The following is a 16,847-nucleotide window of genomic DNA, read 5'->3' on the forward strand; positions in this document are numbered from 1 at the left end:
GGGCCAGCAGGGAAGGGCCGGAGTCTGGTTGAGGCTGATTTCCTGCTGTGAAGGGCTCCTAGGGACTCTCTCCTAAGTAGAGAGGGACTCTGGGGCCTTATCAGCAACCAGTGACCCGGGGAGAGCCTCTGGCCTTCATTGCTGGGTCACATAGAGACGAGGACCCTCGGTGGGAGAGGATTTGAAAGAGCTGAGAACTTCCTGGGGCCCAGGGAGGTGAGGGTATGTAGCTGGGTTTGAGACCGGAGCCTCAGGGAGGCACCAGCCCTCTGCTCTTCCCGCTCCGCAGCAGCTCTAAGCTTCTCAAGGCTCCTCCAGCCCTGCTCTCGTGTCTGTGGCAGGGGAGGGGGAAAAGGGCAAGTTGGAAAGCAGGGGTGGGAGGGGGCTGCAGTTCCTGGCTGCAGCGAGAACCAGGAGGAAGCTCCTGGAGACCCCACCACTGAGAGGAGGCACTTGTTAGAGACCACACCACACCATGCTAGGTTGGCTCCCCCTCTCCCCAAAGCCCACCCACCCATACGCTAACCAACACCCAGCCTAGATCTCTGCCCAGGATCCAGCATGGATCAGATATGGGGCAGGGAGGGGGTTGCTATCTGCTGACTTGCCCTCCTCCAAAGCCCCGGCTCAGCTTGTTGAACTGGAAGTAGGAACTAAGCTGGGATAGGAGCTGGGGCACAGGGTGAAGTGGGTTTTTCATATCACCGCTCACGACCACTCCACCTAGCCCCATCCCACCTGAGCACAAACAGAACCCCCACCACCTCCTGCACCTCCACCAACCTCCCAACTCTACCAGGACTACTGCTGTCACCAGTAGACACTCAATCCCCTGTCACCACTACGAACGCCTTTTCCTCATCAGCAGGATCATCACCACCATTGAAACTTCCATGAAGAGTGCCCCACATTGCTTTGGAGACTGAACAGGACTTTCAACTCCTCCCCAATATGTTCTCAGGCCCCTTACCTCCAGAGCTCTGGGGTAGGCACTTAACGTAGCCATTCAGCAGATGGTCTGGAGCCCCAAGAGAAGGGAGGCCACTTTGCTGGTGGTCATTTGGCAAGTCAAGGAGGCCAGGGCTTGTTCCTGAGCTGCAGAAGCAGACCAGGGAATAGCTGGAGGCTGTCAGCTAACCTCCACTCACAGATGGGCAACAGGTCCTTTCTTAAAGGGGGATCGAGCAGTGTATCTCTGGAGCCTCGGAAGCTTGAGCAGGAACCTCCAACATGGGCAAGCAATGGTTTCCAGCTGCTGGGATTCTCCTGCCTGGTAAGGGAGTGGACTGGCCTGGGGTCCCCTCAGTGAACTCCTGTGGCTTCCACACCAGGGCTGACCTCCTTTGTCTTCATGCAAGTCTGAGCCTCAGCCAGCCTGGGGAATCCTGAGGCAGGGCCAGGTCCTCTTTCAGTCCCCTAGGCTTGGGGCTCCCTAGGGTTAGTGCTCACCCTCAAACTTGAGGTAGCTTGCATAGAGCAGGCACCCATGGAACTCAGTGTACACTTGTAGGTGGGTATGGTTTTAACCCCTAAGGCTTTCATAGAACCCCCTAACCCCAGCTTCCTCTACCTCTCAACCCCATTTTCCCATCCTATCCTCAGGAAGCCTCTTGGGTTCAGGGAAAGAGATGGGAAATAGCTTCTTCCATTCATGGAGGACCAACAGCACTTCCCTGCATCCTCAAGCCCTGGGTCTCATGGGTCATCTGACCAGACCAGTCAAGAGCCCCAGGCCTGAAGAGAGTATTGTCCCTGTGAGCTGGGTGGGGCTGAGAAGACTTCCCTCTGGGGTGATGTTGCAATGAAGGGAGTGGGATGGGAGGAGAGGAGGGTGAACCTTAATATATGACCTTTATCCTCCCCATATCCGCCAGCACTGGTAGGCTAGGATCAGAGAGGAGGTGACTTGCCTGGTAGCTCAGTGGTTTGGGGTCAGATGGTGGGGAAGGCAAGGTGTCTGAGGGGCTGTCTCATAATCCCAGCCCACTAGGCGACTGGCTCAACAGCCCTTTCCTGGTTTGCAGCTTTCCTGGTGGTCTCGGCGTCTGCCCTGCACGTTTTTCACTTAGTCCCTGACACATCTGCTTTGAAAAGTGACAGCGAGAAGGTGCACCTCTCGCTGGTAAATCCCCTCTTGGCAGCAGCCTCTGTGGGAGCCTCTCCCTTGACTGAGAAGGCAGGGTGGGCTCCTAGGATGAGGGCAGCAGCCCTTTCCCCAGAGGCATCTGGGAACCAGGATCCTCCTCTCGCCTTGGCCTTGCCCTTGGCACCCCACTTGACCCAACCTGCCCATTTGGCAACTACTGGACCTGCAGAGGAGATGGTCATCCCTGGGCCTCCAGAGATTGCTGCCACATTACCGTCACCAGCTTCTCCTGGTCCAGGGCATCTCACAGTTGGGCAAGCATCCAGTAAGTCCCCTGAATTGTCTGGGTCAATCCATACTCCTGTCTCTGCAATGCTGAGGACATCTGTCTCCCCAAGACCAGACCAGCAACCAGCTGGAGGCCTCCTAATGGGCTCAGGATTGTCTAGTGACACTGTGGCTCCCAGAGGGGGCCAAGAGGCCGGTGATCTTCTAGTGTTGTCATTGCCCTCAACAGCACCATCTTCACAGTCATCACCGCCACCACCACCCCTGTCACCAGTGTTGCTCCCATACTCCTCCCTGCCTCCAGCACCAGCTGCACCAGCACATTCACCACTGCTAATCAATGTCTCCAGTTTCCCATCTGCCCATCCTACGCCATCCCTGATGGTAACCAAGTCAGCCACACCACCGTGGACACTCCAGCCTGGGTCGGAGGTCCCTCCCTGCTCAGATCCCATGGCTACCCTCTTCTTCGGATGCTCCTCCAGCCTTTCTTTGGCCCCATCTGCCTCTGGCTCCCCAGGTGTCCCAGCGTCTCCCACCTCTGGGGGTGCTAGCCCCACCTATCTCGGCCAGGCTGTCTCCTTGCAGGACTCAGCAGCTCCCTTGCTAGGACCCAGTCACGTGACCCACTTTGTGACCTTCAGAATCACCAGTGAAGCCTTCTCGGCTGCACTCTGGAACCCTGCTTCCCCGGAGCACCGGCTGTGGAGTGAGAACATCCGACAGCAGGTGAGGGCACCATCTCCACCAGCTCAGGTGCTCAATGGACAAGCACTGACCCCAGCCTGCCCCCACTTATATTCTGGGCATGCCAGGCCCTGTCATGCCTTGGCATACACCGGTCTTTCATGCTGGAGCAGCTCACCTCTATCTCCTTGGGCAGGCCTCCTCTAATAACCAAGCCCCCTGCCCCAGTACAGCCAGCATCCTCCCACTGTCCGCTGCCTTGCCCACACTATCCTATCCCAACCTATCTCTCCTACCAGACAACAGGCTCCCTACTGAGAGCAGTGGGGCACAGAGCCGGGCCACACACAGGGACTCTGGAAGTAATGAATGAATGAATGAATGAATGAGCACCCACCATTTCTTCTCCGAGGGTGGGGGAGGAGCATGGGAGGTAGGAACCTAAGAAGTAGAAAACTGAGACCCTGTCCCCTGAGGAGCTCCCAGCAGGAGGGGAGGACCCAGGCAGAAATACTTCTGGGGAGTGGATGTGGAGAGAAAGCTTTTCCAGAGGTTTAGACCCTGCCTACCAGGAAACTAGAGAAGAATCTCACTGTGCAGCTAGATGGCTGCCCAAGACACCAGCAGGGACCAGCAGGTCCTCAAAGCCTGGCAAAGTAGGCAGAGAATGGAGTTCCTACAGCCAAAACCAAACCCAGCTTCTGCCTCAGGCATGGAGCCTCGGGCAGAGAGGATGCCCTGGCCAGGAAGCTTCATTTCTGGCCTGTCGTCCAGGGCGGGGGTTCCGTCTTGAGCTTGAGTCTCTGTCCATTAGCTCATTCATTCATTCATTCATTCAACTAATTCATGTGTTCATACAATTCATTGAGTGCCTACTCTACCAGGCACTGTGTTAAGTGCTGGGACACAGCAGCGTGCAAAGCAAACACATCTCCTGCCCTCGGGGAGCCTGTAGCCTGGGGGAGGAGACAAACAGAAAACAAAAGACCAAACAATCCAGATGGAATTATAATCATGGTAAGGTATGTAAAGAAATACAGAAGAAGCCAAGAGGAGGGTTTAGTTTAGATCGCCAGGGGTAGGGGTTAACCGAAGAGCAACTTACTTCTCAGGTAAGGGGAATTTGAACGGGGTAAGGAAGAGGTAGCCAGATGAAACGGGGAAGGGCTTTCTAGGCAGAGGGAACAGCATGTGCAATGACCCTGAGGTGAAAATGTGGTTATAGGGGGCAGAGGCAGAGAGTCATGGGCGAGAGGAGCTGCGTGAAGAACAGCTTGGGGCAGGGGGTGGGAGAGGGAGGACGGGAGGGAGGGAAGGAGGATGGGGCCGTCATCCAAGTTAAGAGAAGTGGGAATCTGGACTGGGGTGCAAGGGTGTGGGTATGAGAGCAGGGACCACGGGAGAGTAATTTTCAAGGAAACAGATAGCAAAGAGGGAAGAGCCTAGGGAAGCTGTGTGCTTGCTCCTCCCTGAACAGTGGGGGAAGCAGGAATCACCGTGGGGTTGAAGCTCCTCTGGGGTGCTCAGTAGGGGGTGATTGGCAGGTTATCTCTGGTTGCTGGTAGGGAACAGGCCCGAGGCAGTCCAGCCGATCTGTGAGGAGGTCATGGCAGGATCCAGGCCAGAGATGATGAGGGGTGGGCCAGGGTAGGTGGCGGGTGCAGAGAAGTGTTGGGCAGCGCCCATGATGGCTCTCACATGCCTCTCCCTGCTCCTTAGCTCGAGCCCATCTACCACACGGCCTTCTCCAGCTTTAAGGGCCTCGGTGTCCTGGTGTTCAGGTGAGTGACCTGCCAGTCGGTCTGTACCTTCTCGGGCCACAACTCTCCCAGGCTGCCAGCCCTGACTTGACCCTATCATGTCCAGAAGCAGGCCAGAGACCAATATCTGGTTCTGCTACTGGCTGTGCTGTGTGACCTTAGGTGACCTTTTGCTTGCTCTGAGCCTTGATTCTGGCTGCAGGATTTGGCAGGGATGCCAGGCATCATCTGCGGAAGGTGGGGAGGACAGGGGTAGCAGGAGCATTAATGTGCTTCCCCCGGGACAGGGGCATGTAAACGACATGTAAATGGATGCAAATCCCCTGGGAGTGGGGCCCTTTCTGGTTCTGAGCCTTTGTGGGAATAGGATGCCAGGGGAGATCCAAAGCCGGACTTGCCAGTGGATACCGGCCCTGCAGTCACATGAAAAAGACTGAGGTCCAATCATAGCAGCCCCACTTGAGTTGTGAGTTCAGGGTGGACCTTGAGTCCCAGGGCAGGAATTTAGATGTTTGAATATTCTCAGTGATGGGGAGCTCACTATCTATCCAGGCCATGCTCCCCAGAGAGTTAGAAAGTTTTCCCTCCTAAGGAACTCAGATCTACCCTCTATGGCTTCCCTGCCCTGGGCCTGAACAGAAGTTTTGTCTCCCCAACCCCAGAGTGTTACAGCACAAAATAGGAGCTCAAGGGAAGGACAAAGGAAAGTGATCCTAGATTTTGAGCCTGCTTTTTCCCAAATCTCTCCCCATAAGCTCCTTAAGCTTCCTGATAGGGCTGCCTGCTCAGAACTTGCTGATTGGTTCATCTCTCACCGGCTTGCAAGACTCTCCCAAGCCCATCACCTTCTCTTTCCAGAGCCTCTGCTCCTTGTGATATACCCAAGGATATTTTTCTCAGACTGGCCCAGACTAGCTTTGTGAGAGCTCATAGCCAGCTGCAGCCAGGCTGGGTAATCTCTGCCCCCTGCTGTATCTGGGTGGGGCGCAGTGTTCCTATCTGATCTGTCTTGTCGGGGTGTCCAAGGGCACCTCCTCTGTGCTCTGCTTGCTGTGTCACTCAGTCCTCACAACAATCCTCCAGGAAAGGGATCATTATCTCCATTTTACTGAGGAGGCAACTGAGGCCTAAAAGGGAACGAGTCGCACAGGAGGGCTCCACTCTGTGCCTCCACTGGGCAATCAGTGGTTTTCCCAGTGGACTTCCACCCTTCATGGCGCCGACTCTGTCCTTCCAGCACCAGCCAGACCCCCGCTTGGCCCAGGAAGCCCTCCCTGCCCCCACAGGGCCCCTGGCGAGGACCGGGAGCTGTCCACAGGTCTGGCTCTGTGGCCGTGAATGCCTCCCTTGTGTTCGGGGACCGTGCCCTGGGCCCCTCTGCCCACGAAGTCCTCTGGGTACTGTACTGCAAGGTGAAGGCTGCAAGACAGAGGCTGGGGAACCTGACCTTGGATGGGAACAGCCTCACCTGTGATGGTGGGTCCCAGCCCCTGCCTCCCCGCCGCCCACGGCCCCAGCGCCTCCTTGCCTGCCCTGGCTCTTCAGGGCGAGGTGGGTGAGGAGACTCCTGGGGTCTCCTGAAGTCCCACCCCTGGCTCTGCAGGGGCCACCCTGACCGACTTGGCCTTGGAGACCATCACCGTCAGCTTCACAGCCATGAGGCCCTTCCTGCCACAGCTCCTCCTGCCTGGCTCTGCCCCCTTTGTCCTCCTGGAAGAGCAGACCCTCCGACTGGTGAGGCCTCCATGGTTTGGGGTGGGGTTGGAGTGGCAGCCCCCAGCCATGCACTGTTGGGGGAGGCAGGTTTGGAGAGGGTCCAGTCCTGTACTATGGGCCCCTATTCTGGGGCTGATGCCTGGCCGGGGGCTTGGGGAGGGGGCAGATCTGCCCATGGGAGTTTCTGTCCACGAGGAGCAGAGCCAGGCTCCGGAACCTCCACTGAACTCAGAAGCCCAGACTGGCTCACCCAGGACGGGCACCAGGGTGAGGCTAGGGGGGCGCCTGGAATGCAGCATTTGAGGAGGTCCTCGCTCTCAGGGGCGTGCAAGCGGAGGGCCAGCTCCCGAGAGTGAGGGCCTCCTTAACTGCCTCGCCCCGGTCCCAACCCCACCTTGCCCCCCTGGGTCGCAGGAGGGACAGCCCCCATGCCCACCCCAACCTCCAGGACCGTCCACAGGTCACCCCCCTGGTGTCAGGATTCTATAAGGAGCACCCCCAGGAAGGTCCCCTGCTCCTCTTCAGGTGAGTCAGCTTCTCCCTCCTGCTTGCTGGTGCCCACCCTGCCCTGCTCCTCCTTAGGGAGAGGCTGGCCCCTCCTCCCCTCCTCCCCGCCTCCCTCCCTTGTCCCCCACCCGCCCCTGCCAAGGAGAGGACTTTGCCCTAGTTTCACCCAGCCAGGTAGAGCGCTGCCGTAGGAGGGAGGGCGTCCCAGGCCCGAGGGGTGGCAGTGGGGGCTGGATGCCCACTTCTAGGAACATGCTGGCAAAGACCCCGTGACCCCTGCACTTGCTCTAGAAATGTGGACCAGTGGGTGGGTGTTTACATGGAGTACAAGTTCCAGAACCCCGTCCCTACCGACCTCCGAGGCCTGGCCAATTACCTGGCTCAAAATGTGATGGACGCCACCCTCCAGAAATCCAGCATCACGGCTAATGGTGAGTCAGGGCTGCGATCCCTGTGTGTCTCTGGGCTAGCAGCCTGTTTTCCTCTCTAGGACTCACTGTTCCCCTTCTGGAGAGTGGGCAGAATTTCATTTCCACAACCAACACTCGTGTGCTTAGGCCACGGTGGGGAAATGGATATAGAGCCTCAGATAGGGAGCTGGACAGAAGTGAGAAGCTGGGAGCGGAGAGAAGCATGATCCAATCAAGTTGCTCACTGTCTGGGACCACATTTAATCCTTACATCAGCGACAAGTTCTGTCCCACCGCGTCAGGAGGTGAAAGCGCTCAGCCCAACCCCCAGGCCAAGTCCACAGGAAGCCGGGCGTCTCCCCTTGGGGTCTCCCCAGGACGGAGACATACTCAGGCTGGTGCAATCCCAAAGGGGTGTCAGTCCAACACCAGCCCAGGAGGGTTCAGGGCCCGATCAGTCCATGTCAGCTGCGGCTGCGGCTGCCTGGAGCGGGTCTTGGGAGCTTCTCGACCACAAAAGGTGCTGGTCCACTTACAGCACCAGCCTCCAGCCCCACCCCAGCTCCGACGGCCCTTGAGAGGGACCAGCACTGCCTTCCATGGGCTCTGCCCTTGCTTCCCATGCCTAGCTCTTCCCCAGGTGTGAGCAGCCCCAGGGTGCAGAGTCGGGGTTAGTCTGGGCTGTAGTCCTTTTCTCTTCCCCCACCCAGGGAGCCAGCGCCAACCTGTGCGGCAGCTCTCCCTTCAGCCCTGCAAACACAGAGGGACTCCCACGTCCTCTCTGCAGACAGTAGAGCTCCACCCACCCTCTTTAAAAAAAAATATTTTTATAGAGAAATCTTCACACACACACATTCCATACACAGTGCATGATCGATGGCTCACAATATCATCACATGGTTGTGTATTCATCATTTTTCAGAAATCACTCCGGGAAAAGAAATAAGAAAAAGAAAAAACTCATATATACCGTACCCTTTACCCCTACCACTAGTATTTCCATCTACCCAATTTATTTTACCCTTTGCCCCCTCATTATCTATTTCTTTATTTTAATTCACATTTTTTTTACTCATCTGTCCACAGCCTGCATAGAAGGAGCATCAGACACAAGGTTTAGCAATCACACAGTCATATTGTAAACATTATATCTTTATACAATCGCATCCTCTTAACAAGGACTACACCATTTACCTCCATAAATCCCTACAATCTGCCCTCCCAGGAGGTGATTTTCTTTTTTTTTTTAAATAAGTAATTTTTATTTATCACAGGGTACAATTAAGAAAGAGAAAAGGGCATTGAGTGGAAACAGATATTTATAACTCATATAACTGGAAAAATGCTTATATCTAGAATATATCCTGATTCATATATATACAAATTGATAAGAGAAAGATACACGGCATAATTTTTAAATAATGACTTGAACAAACACATCACAAAAGTGAATATACAAATGGCAATAAACATAGAAAAAGATACTCAATATCATTAGTCCTTCAGAAAATACAGATTAAAACACAATAAGATACTACCACCCACCCATCAGAAGAGTGAAAAAAGCAAAATGCCCAACAATAGCACACGTTAGCAAGGACATGGAGCAGCTGGAATTCCCCAATATTGGGAGAGAGCAATACACAATGGCATAAACACTATAAAATAGTTTGGAGTGTACATAACATACCACCCAGTACTTCCTCTCTTAGATGTATACATATACATATATATATGCAGTAGAAAATGGTATGTGTGTGTGTGTACAAAGAGAAATACAAAATAATTTCATAACATCATTATTTTTAATTTGAAAAATGGAGAAACTCAAATATCCATCTGATGTGCACTGAGTATACATCTTCAACTTCTAATACATCTACTGTTCTTCAGAGGCTGGAAAGCTCAAAACCACATTTATCCAGGAGGCAATTTTCTTACACCTCCCACCAAAACAGGGAACAGTAAAAAAATGAAACCTACAAAAGCCTAAGTTACACAGCTATATGATGATACTGTGAACCACTGATTGTACAATTTGAATGATTATATGGTATGTGAATATATAATATATCTCAATAAAATTGCATTAAAAAATAAAAGTAAAAAAAAAATAATAATAATAAAAAAAACCCTGTTAGATTATATTTACACAACGCTCGGGGTGAGCAGGGTAGGTGTTGTTATTAGATAGATGAGAGCAGGAGCCAGAATGCTTTTTCTGTAAAGGGCTAAATGGTCAGTCTTTTAGGCTTTGTGGCCATTTGGTCTCTGTCACAGCCACTCCACCCTGCTGCTGTAGCGTGAAGGCAGCTACAGACACGTGAACGAACGAGCTGTGTTCCAATAAATCTTCATCCTCGGACACAGAAATTTGTATATTGTAATATCCATGTGTCACAAAATATTCTATTGACGTTTCAACCATCTGAAAATGTAAAAGCCACTCTTAGCTCATGGGCTGTACAGAAACAGACAGGGTGGGGGGTAGATTTGGCTTGTAGACTATAGTTTGCCAACAGCTGGCACAGAACATTAGTTTGGGGAGGGCTTGGCCCTATTCCCGGGCTCCCAGGACAGGTGGGGCCCAGGCTGATGCCACTTTCCACCTCATCACTCTAGGGGAGAAGGCGGAGCTGGTGCTGTATGAGGTGCTGCTGGAGATACGGGACCAGCCGTTCACCAAGGCCTTGAAGGACAAAACCAGTCCTGAGTTCCAGGAGCTTCAGGGACAACTGACAAGAGGGGTGAGGTGGTTGGATGGAGGGGAGGGAGGAGCAGAAGGCTGGAGGCCTTGGGGAGGGGTCCAGGGAGAGCTTGAGTTAAGCTGGGACCTCACCCATCCTCTCCTGACCCCTAGCTGACCACCATCCTCAGACCTCTGCAGAACTTCAGCCAAGTGGTGGTGGAAGAGTTCCTGTGAGTCCAGAGTGGCTCTGGGGGACCCTGGGTTGGAGACTCTGGGGGTGGGGTCAGGGAGCCAGAAGAGATGACCCCTGCCAGTCCCCCAGCTGTCCAGCCCCCTGAAGCCTGTGATGACCCTCCTGCCAGGCTGGACCCGCTGATGGCCAAAGCGGACGCCATCTTCTTCAAGGTCGCGCCATCCGAGGCCCTGGTGCAGAACTTTGTGCGCCAAGGACTGCATGTCCTGTGGGAAGCCGAGAGCCTCTCAGTAGAGATGGTCATCTCAGAACTCGGTCAGTGCCTCTTCCCTCTGTGTCCTCTGATGATCTGCCTCCTCCCTTGGACTCCCTTCAGCTTGCAGGGAGCTTGGCTCCCTTCAGCTGTCTGCCTCCTTTCCTCCTGGACCTCTGCCCCCAGCTGACTGCCCTTAGGGCCCAGCCCTGGCCCTGCCTTCTCCAGGAGGACCTCCACAGTGGCCCCAGCTCCAGTTCTCCATTCCTGTGGTAACTTCTGGGCCTGAACCCTGGGCCTGGAAGTTCCCTGCAGGCCTGGCTCTGCCTTCTTAGAGGTCGGTGGGCTGTGACTTGGCAATTGGGAGCCACCTTAGCCATAGTCTTCCTGCTCTCTGCTCCAGACCCCCCAAGTTCTGATGCCTCAGGCCAGTCTGACACCTCCATCCTCCGCTATGTTGTGGCTCTCATTGTCCTGAGCCTCCTGCTGTTCACAATTTCCCTTGCCCTGGTGAGTGGCTGCCTGTCCCAGGGGCTCCTTTCTGGGGTGAGGTGGGGCAGGGTGGGCAGGCTGGGCCCTGAGCCTCTCAGTCTCTCAGTCAAGCTGAGAAGTCAGCTGGGCCCTGAGCCCCTCATTCCTCACCTGAACCTAGAGTCTCTCTACTGACCACATGGAGCTGAGGGTTTTCCAGCCAGGGGCCCAGGCCTGACCCCAGTGACCCCACCCTTCTTGGCCCAGGTGCTAAAGTGGAAGGCCTGCTGCCCAGGGTTCAATCTGGGAGTCCTGAAATCCCACCCCCAGAGTTGTAATGCACAGTGAAGCACAGAGGACCCTCTCTAGAGAGGTGAGTGGGGGTTGGGCCTGCCTGATCCCACTGGGGCCTTTACTCTGTGGCTGGGATCTGCCCTGCTGCAGGCCAAGGCCCCTTGCAGACATTTTCCAGGCAGAGCCTGGGTGATGACGTCAATATGCGGAAAAGCTCATCCCCTCTGCCTCGGGGAGGGACCCAGAGGCTGCTCAACACAGTCCTCCAAGCACTTACCCCAACCCATCCCCTGCTGCCTTCTTGCAACCCCCAGAAATAATCCACGGGTCGACCCAGGCTGAACTTAGGACCACGTGTGGTTAGAAGAACTGGGACAGAGAAATGGGGAGGGTCCTACTTCCCACCACACAAGGGCCCAGTCAGTGGCACCTCCAAGCCCTGGAAGAGGTGGGGGACATATCTGGATCCCGGCCACAGTTTTCTCCTATCTCTTGGACTTCCTTCCCCCTCTGGCCCCTGGGGCCAGGAGGCTTTTCTCCTCTTTCTTCATCCCCGGGTCCCCCTTACACTGCTACTCCCTCCACTGAAACCCAGACTCCAAACCTCTCCTCCTCCCCACCTTCCCCCAGGTCTTCCCCAGACGGTGTCTCAACCCCGAGGAGTGAATCCGGAGCCCCAGCACCTTGACTTTCCCAGGAACTCAGAGCCAGAGAAGGCAAGGCACCAGTTTGAAGTCACACAGCAAAGATGGCCTCTTCCCTCCTAGGACACCCAAGGACTGGACTCTCGGGGTCAGGACAGACGTGGAATGGGGGAAAGAAACACCTTGTCAACCACACCAGAGAGACCAGCTGAGCTTTAACCCCAAGTTCCCCCCACCTCCCCTAAATTGCATAAAACCTGGGAAGACACTAGCTACCATTTCTGTGTTCTCTGGGACTGTGCCCGGTCCCTTCCTAACGTTTCTTGCACTCACAGTAATCAAGGAGGCAGTTGAAGCCAAGAGCCCATCCCCCTCCTGCACACACAACTAGAATGTGGCAGAATGAGGATTTAGGTTGGGGGAATTCCCTCAGCCTCTGCTGCCCCTGGTGCTGCCTCCTTGGCCTACAGTGATGAGCCATGCTTTGGGAGAAGGAATGAAGGAAAACCAAGTGTTCACCCCTGGGGGCACAGGGTTAGAGCTGGGGGAGGATGGGGCAAGCGTCCAACCCTGCACCCTGTACCCACTGTCTCCAGCGAGCAGAGTGGGCTGGCTGACGCTCAGGTCAGGCCTGCAGACCTCCATCCCCACAGACGAGGGGCTTCTCTCCCTCCCTGGGCCAGGGGCTCCCCACGGGGCGGCAGGAAGGGGAACAGGGCTGTCTCCCTCAGGAGGGCTGGGGCAGTGGCACCCTGACACCTGGCCTGTGCATGGGACTTTAGTGGAGTTACAGGAAGAGGTAAAGAGGAACACTGATCCATTTGGGGGCCAGAAAAAGTACGCTCCAAGAAACAAATCGGCATAAAAAAATAACATTTCTAAACAGACAGTCCTCCGGTGTGAGGAGATGGGAGAGCCAGACAAGACCCCATAGAAGGCTGCAGGGTGAGAAGACTGGCTGGGGCTCTGGGCGGGAACGGGGACTGCCGTGAACAGTCCTAGCCCAGAGGGTGCCGGCGGCAGTGGACCAGGCGAGGCCCGGCTGCTCCAGGTGTGTGGGAGTTTGCCAGGGGAGGCGGGGGCTGGCAGCCCTGGCTGGGGAGGTGTGGCGCCGAGGCCCCTCACCTGCCTGGGGGGTGCAGGGGTGCAGGAGGCAGTAGGCTTGGCAGTCCCCTGGAAGACTCCTGGGTAGGCAAAGGCCTTGGCCTGGAGAGATCCAACATCTCTGGCACCCACCAGGCTGAGAAGGAGATTTGGTGGCAGCTGGGGCACCTGGGGGTGGTTTTTGAACCCATGACCTGATAGGAAGGAAGGGTCAAGGAGAGTCTTGTCCCAAAGCCTCCCCCACCTGCAAAGGGGGCTCGGTGGGCCCAGACCGCGGCCTTCCTGGACCACATATGTGGCCGGTACCAAGATGGCGAAAGGGCCAGCAGGAAGGTGACTGGGCAGCAGGTGCCCGCAGCTGGGGGTGGGCTCGCCTGCACTCCTGGGACAGATAAGCCCCTCACTTACACCCTGGAGGGTGCCCCCAAGGCTCCACCCAGAACCCCAAAAACCCACCTGATTTGGTCACATATCCTGTGTCAGCTCCTACCCTCCAAGCACCTTCAACTTCTGACTACAGGGCCAGGGAGTAAGAGGGGTCCCTGGAAGCTCTCCCCAGTCTCATGATGCTTGAGGCGCCCCGTCAGTGCAGCCATGTAGAAGGAGGGCTCTGCTGCCACGGGAGCCCCTACTGGTGCTACAGGAGAAAGCTAGGAGGGATGAGCATGGATAGCTGGATGACCTCCGTGAGACCCTTCCCTTCTCCAGGTTTTGGTTTCCTGGCCCTCGACCCACCTCCATCATCCCACCCCCACCCCCACCCCCACGAACCCGCTGTTGTGAGCCTTGGGTGAAGACACAGCTCAGACACACCCAGGGAACACTGTGGGCCTTAGGGAGGTAGCACATACCCTGGGGAGGGGGTTACCAGATAGGGGCACAGGGGCAGACCATGCCCCCCCACCCCCGGAGGTGGCATGATGGTACCTGCAAAGGTAAGGAGAAAGGGTCCACCTGGAAAGGTGATCTAGCCAGATAGCCAGCAAGCTGTATGGCCACCGCCAGAGTCTGCAGGATGACTAAGGGGCTGTTCCCCAGGGGCTGGGGAACCCAACTCCCCCAGACATAAGAGTGAGTCTTTGCTGTGGGCAAGATGGGGCGATCAGACACACTGCCCTCGGACCATCTCAACCCCCTCCCAGGAGGCCCCACCAGCATTGCACAGACCTGCCTGATCACAGCAACCCTGGAGCCAAGCAGCCCATTCTCCAGATGAATCAACAGGGGCCCAGGGAGATGAGCATCTCAGCCAGCACCTGGAATGCAGACCCAGGGCCGGCTGCAGTGGTGCCTTGATCACTCTGCCTGCCACTTCTTCCAGAACACAGTCCATGCCAACAGTCAAACGCCTGTGAAATAGGTGCTATTCTTCCCATTTTACAGCTGGGGAAAGGAAGGCACAGAGGCGAAGGGACTTGCCCAAGGTCACAAAATGACAGGGTTGGGACTAAAAACCCAGTGTCATACTCCAGAGCCAGCGTTCTCACCCACTATTTCCTTTTGGTGGGTGCTTTACTAGACTTTAAACTGGAGGGTAGGAACTCTGCATCTTTCCCCCCACTGTACCCCCATGAGACTGGACATGCAGACCCATTTTGGGGAGGTGGCAGTGCAGGAAACAACCCACACTGAGGCTACCTTGGGCCAGTGGTTCCCCCAGGGCCAGAAGGCCCACCTCTAAAGCACTCATGGAAACCTTGGCTCGGCACCTACAAAAGATGAGGGAAGGGGCTCCGTCCATGCCCTTCCTACAGAAGAGGTGGACAGTACAGAGGGGTGTGCTGGAGGGAGGGACCCTGTCTCATGCCAGCCCGGGGTGGGTAGGGGGGAGTCAGGAAACAGGTCTATCACCTGGCAGGCCTCCTCCAGGCAGCCCCTCCACCAGACTGTTGCACTACCTACTCGCCATTCCTGACAAACCTGAGCTCTGTTGGCTTCTGCCAGCTCGGTGAGGAGGCCACACCGACGGCAAGGAGAACAGTGCCATCTGAGGGACGGGCTCAGTAGAAAGAAGCCTGGCCTGGGACAGAGAAGGCAAAAGACAGAAGGTCCTAGGCTCCTGTCCCTGTTGTGTCTTCTATTTCCTTGCCCTCAAGGAAGCTGGTGGCTTTCTCTGTGACTCCTACCCTGCCCCGAGTATGCACAGCTACTGTTCCTGGGCTTCTCCCTGGAAGGTAGCCCATCCACTGCCCTGTGGGACTTGGAGCCATGTTCTGCTTTTGGTCCCTGTGAGATGCAACTACCCCTGCTCTGCTGAACAGAGAGGGCAAACAGGTAGAGAGAGGGAACAGCCCTTCCCTGGGTGCTGGGTCATGTCCAGTGGACACAAAACTTGAGGGCTTCCTGATCAGGAACTTTTCTCCTCAGTTCAGGTACCCGCTGACTTCCAGGCCTGGCTTCCTAGAAATACAAATAGTTTGTTTCTAATGCACGTTAAGATGCAACTGTAGGGGGTGTATGGGGGGGTGCACTGGGGGCATGGGTGTCTGCCCTGCTAGGTATGGCCTCCAATTCCAAGGTACCCAAGTTCCAGGCCCAGGCTGGAGCCAGACGCCCCTCGTGGACAAGAGTCACAGCCCACCCAGGTGTCACCAGGGCTTTGGGCCTGCCCGCCAGCTGGAAAGATGGACCCTGCTTGAGGAGAGGTCTGGACTACTCAGAACTGCCTACACGGCGGCGTGGCTCAATCTTTACCATCAGACTCCTAAGCTGGGAGCCCACTTACCCAGGGAGTAGGGGAAGGGCTCATAGTCCCACCCATGTCCACAGACCCTCCCGCCCAAGTAGGCACCAGAAAAGGGGGTGAAGAAACACCAGGCACTGCTCCCCACTGGCTGTGGCCTTCTGGGGTGGTCTGCATAACCCCTGAGGAGTTGGGGGAGGGACCCCAGCAGCCAGGGAGGGTGACCGAGGCTAGGCCCCCGGGCTGGAACGTAGCAGGACTTGGGAGCCCCTCTGTCCAGGGGGCCTAGGTTATGCCTCTGCTGCCCAGCTCAGCCCAGGGAGCTGGGGCCTGGTGCCAAGTTGCCTCCCTGCTTGAGAAGAGCTCCCTCTTCGTTATACCTCTCCCAGTTGGCCTAAGTGACTAGGCTGTGGAAGGGCAGCAGCCAGGAAGAAAGGGGCTGCAGGTCTGGGCTGGTCTGAGGCTGTGGGCTGGGGTCCCCAGCATTCAGGAGCTTTAATGGACACTGAGTCCCCCATAGTGGCAGGAAGAGGACCAAGATGCACCCCCCTGAGGTCTAGGGCCCCACACTTCAGAGAAGTCCTGTGAGGAGGCCAGCATCAGAGGAACTGGTGCAGAAGCCTCGGCTACCTCCTCTGAAGTGTGTGCCCTGCTAGGGGCTCAGGGCCCATATCAGGGAGGTGGGCTTGGGGACCACAAGGAAACAAGGCTACCACATGGGGCTGCATGGAAAGCCAGTCTAGCATCGAGTGGGACAGCAGCTGAGATCAGGGAGGCCCCCCACCAGCCCTAGAACATGCTGAAGGAAACCCGGCTGCCAGGGGCTTGGGGCCAGAGGTGCCCAGGAGATCAGCAGAGCTGGATCTAAGCCAGCTTCAGGTGGGACAGGAACTGGTAGCCAAGGGCCTGAGGCACTCATGGGTGTAGAAGGTGGCTCCAACCTGTACTGGACTCCCAGAAGCTGGGTGCCTGGGATGCTCACTGGACTGGAAGGCAGGCTTGGGAAGCACCCAACAGATCTCCTGATGGACCAGCTCTCTTGACACTGGAGACTCTTGCTGC

The 16,847-nt window shown here is 56.1% G+C and overlaps 1 protein-coding gene across 1 annotated transcript; it reads left to right on the forward strand.

Annotated features, from left to right (window-relative positions):
* The first annotated feature begins 10,426 nt into the window (after positions 1 to 10,426).
* On the forward strand, positions 10,427 to 12,358 carry LOC143651572 (uncharacterized). The gene is made up of 4 exons (XM_077122354.1): positions 10,427 to 10,651; positions 10,993 to 11,099; positions 11,328 to 11,433; positions 11,985 to 12,358. Exons 1-3 carry the CDS (start codon positions 10,444 to 10,446, stop codon positions 11,406 to 11,408), a joined length of 396 nt encoding a protein of 131 aa, XP_076978469.1. The 5' UTR covers positions 10,427 to 10,443; the 3' UTR covers positions 11,409 to 11,433; positions 11,985 to 12,358.
* Positions 12,359 to 16,847: the final 4,489 nt, after the last annotated feature.

Source organism: Tamandua tetradactyla, chromosome 12 (genome assembly GCF_023851605.1).
Source record: "Tamandua tetradactyla isolate mTamTet1 chromosome 12, mTamTet1.pri, whole genome shotgun sequence".
Lineage (NCBI taxonomy): Eukaryota > Metazoa > Chordata > Mammalia > Pilosa > Myrmecophagidae > Tamandua > Tamandua tetradactyla.

Bases quoted from the DNA above. Each gene is read 5' to 3' on its own strand.
- LOC143651572 (XM_077122354.1), top strand. From the start codon at position 10,444: ATGACCCCTGCCAGTCCCCCAGCTGTCCAGCCCCCTGAAGCCTGTGAT. The intron at 10,652-10,992 runs GTCAGTGCCTCT...TCTCTGCTCCAG, and splicing joins GATGGTCATCTCAGAACTCG to ACCCCCCAAGTTCTGATGCC. The intron at 11,100-11,327 runs GTGAGTGGCTGC...TTCTTGGCCCAG, and splicing joins TCACAATTTCCCTTGCCCTG to GTGCTAAAGTGGAAGGCCTG.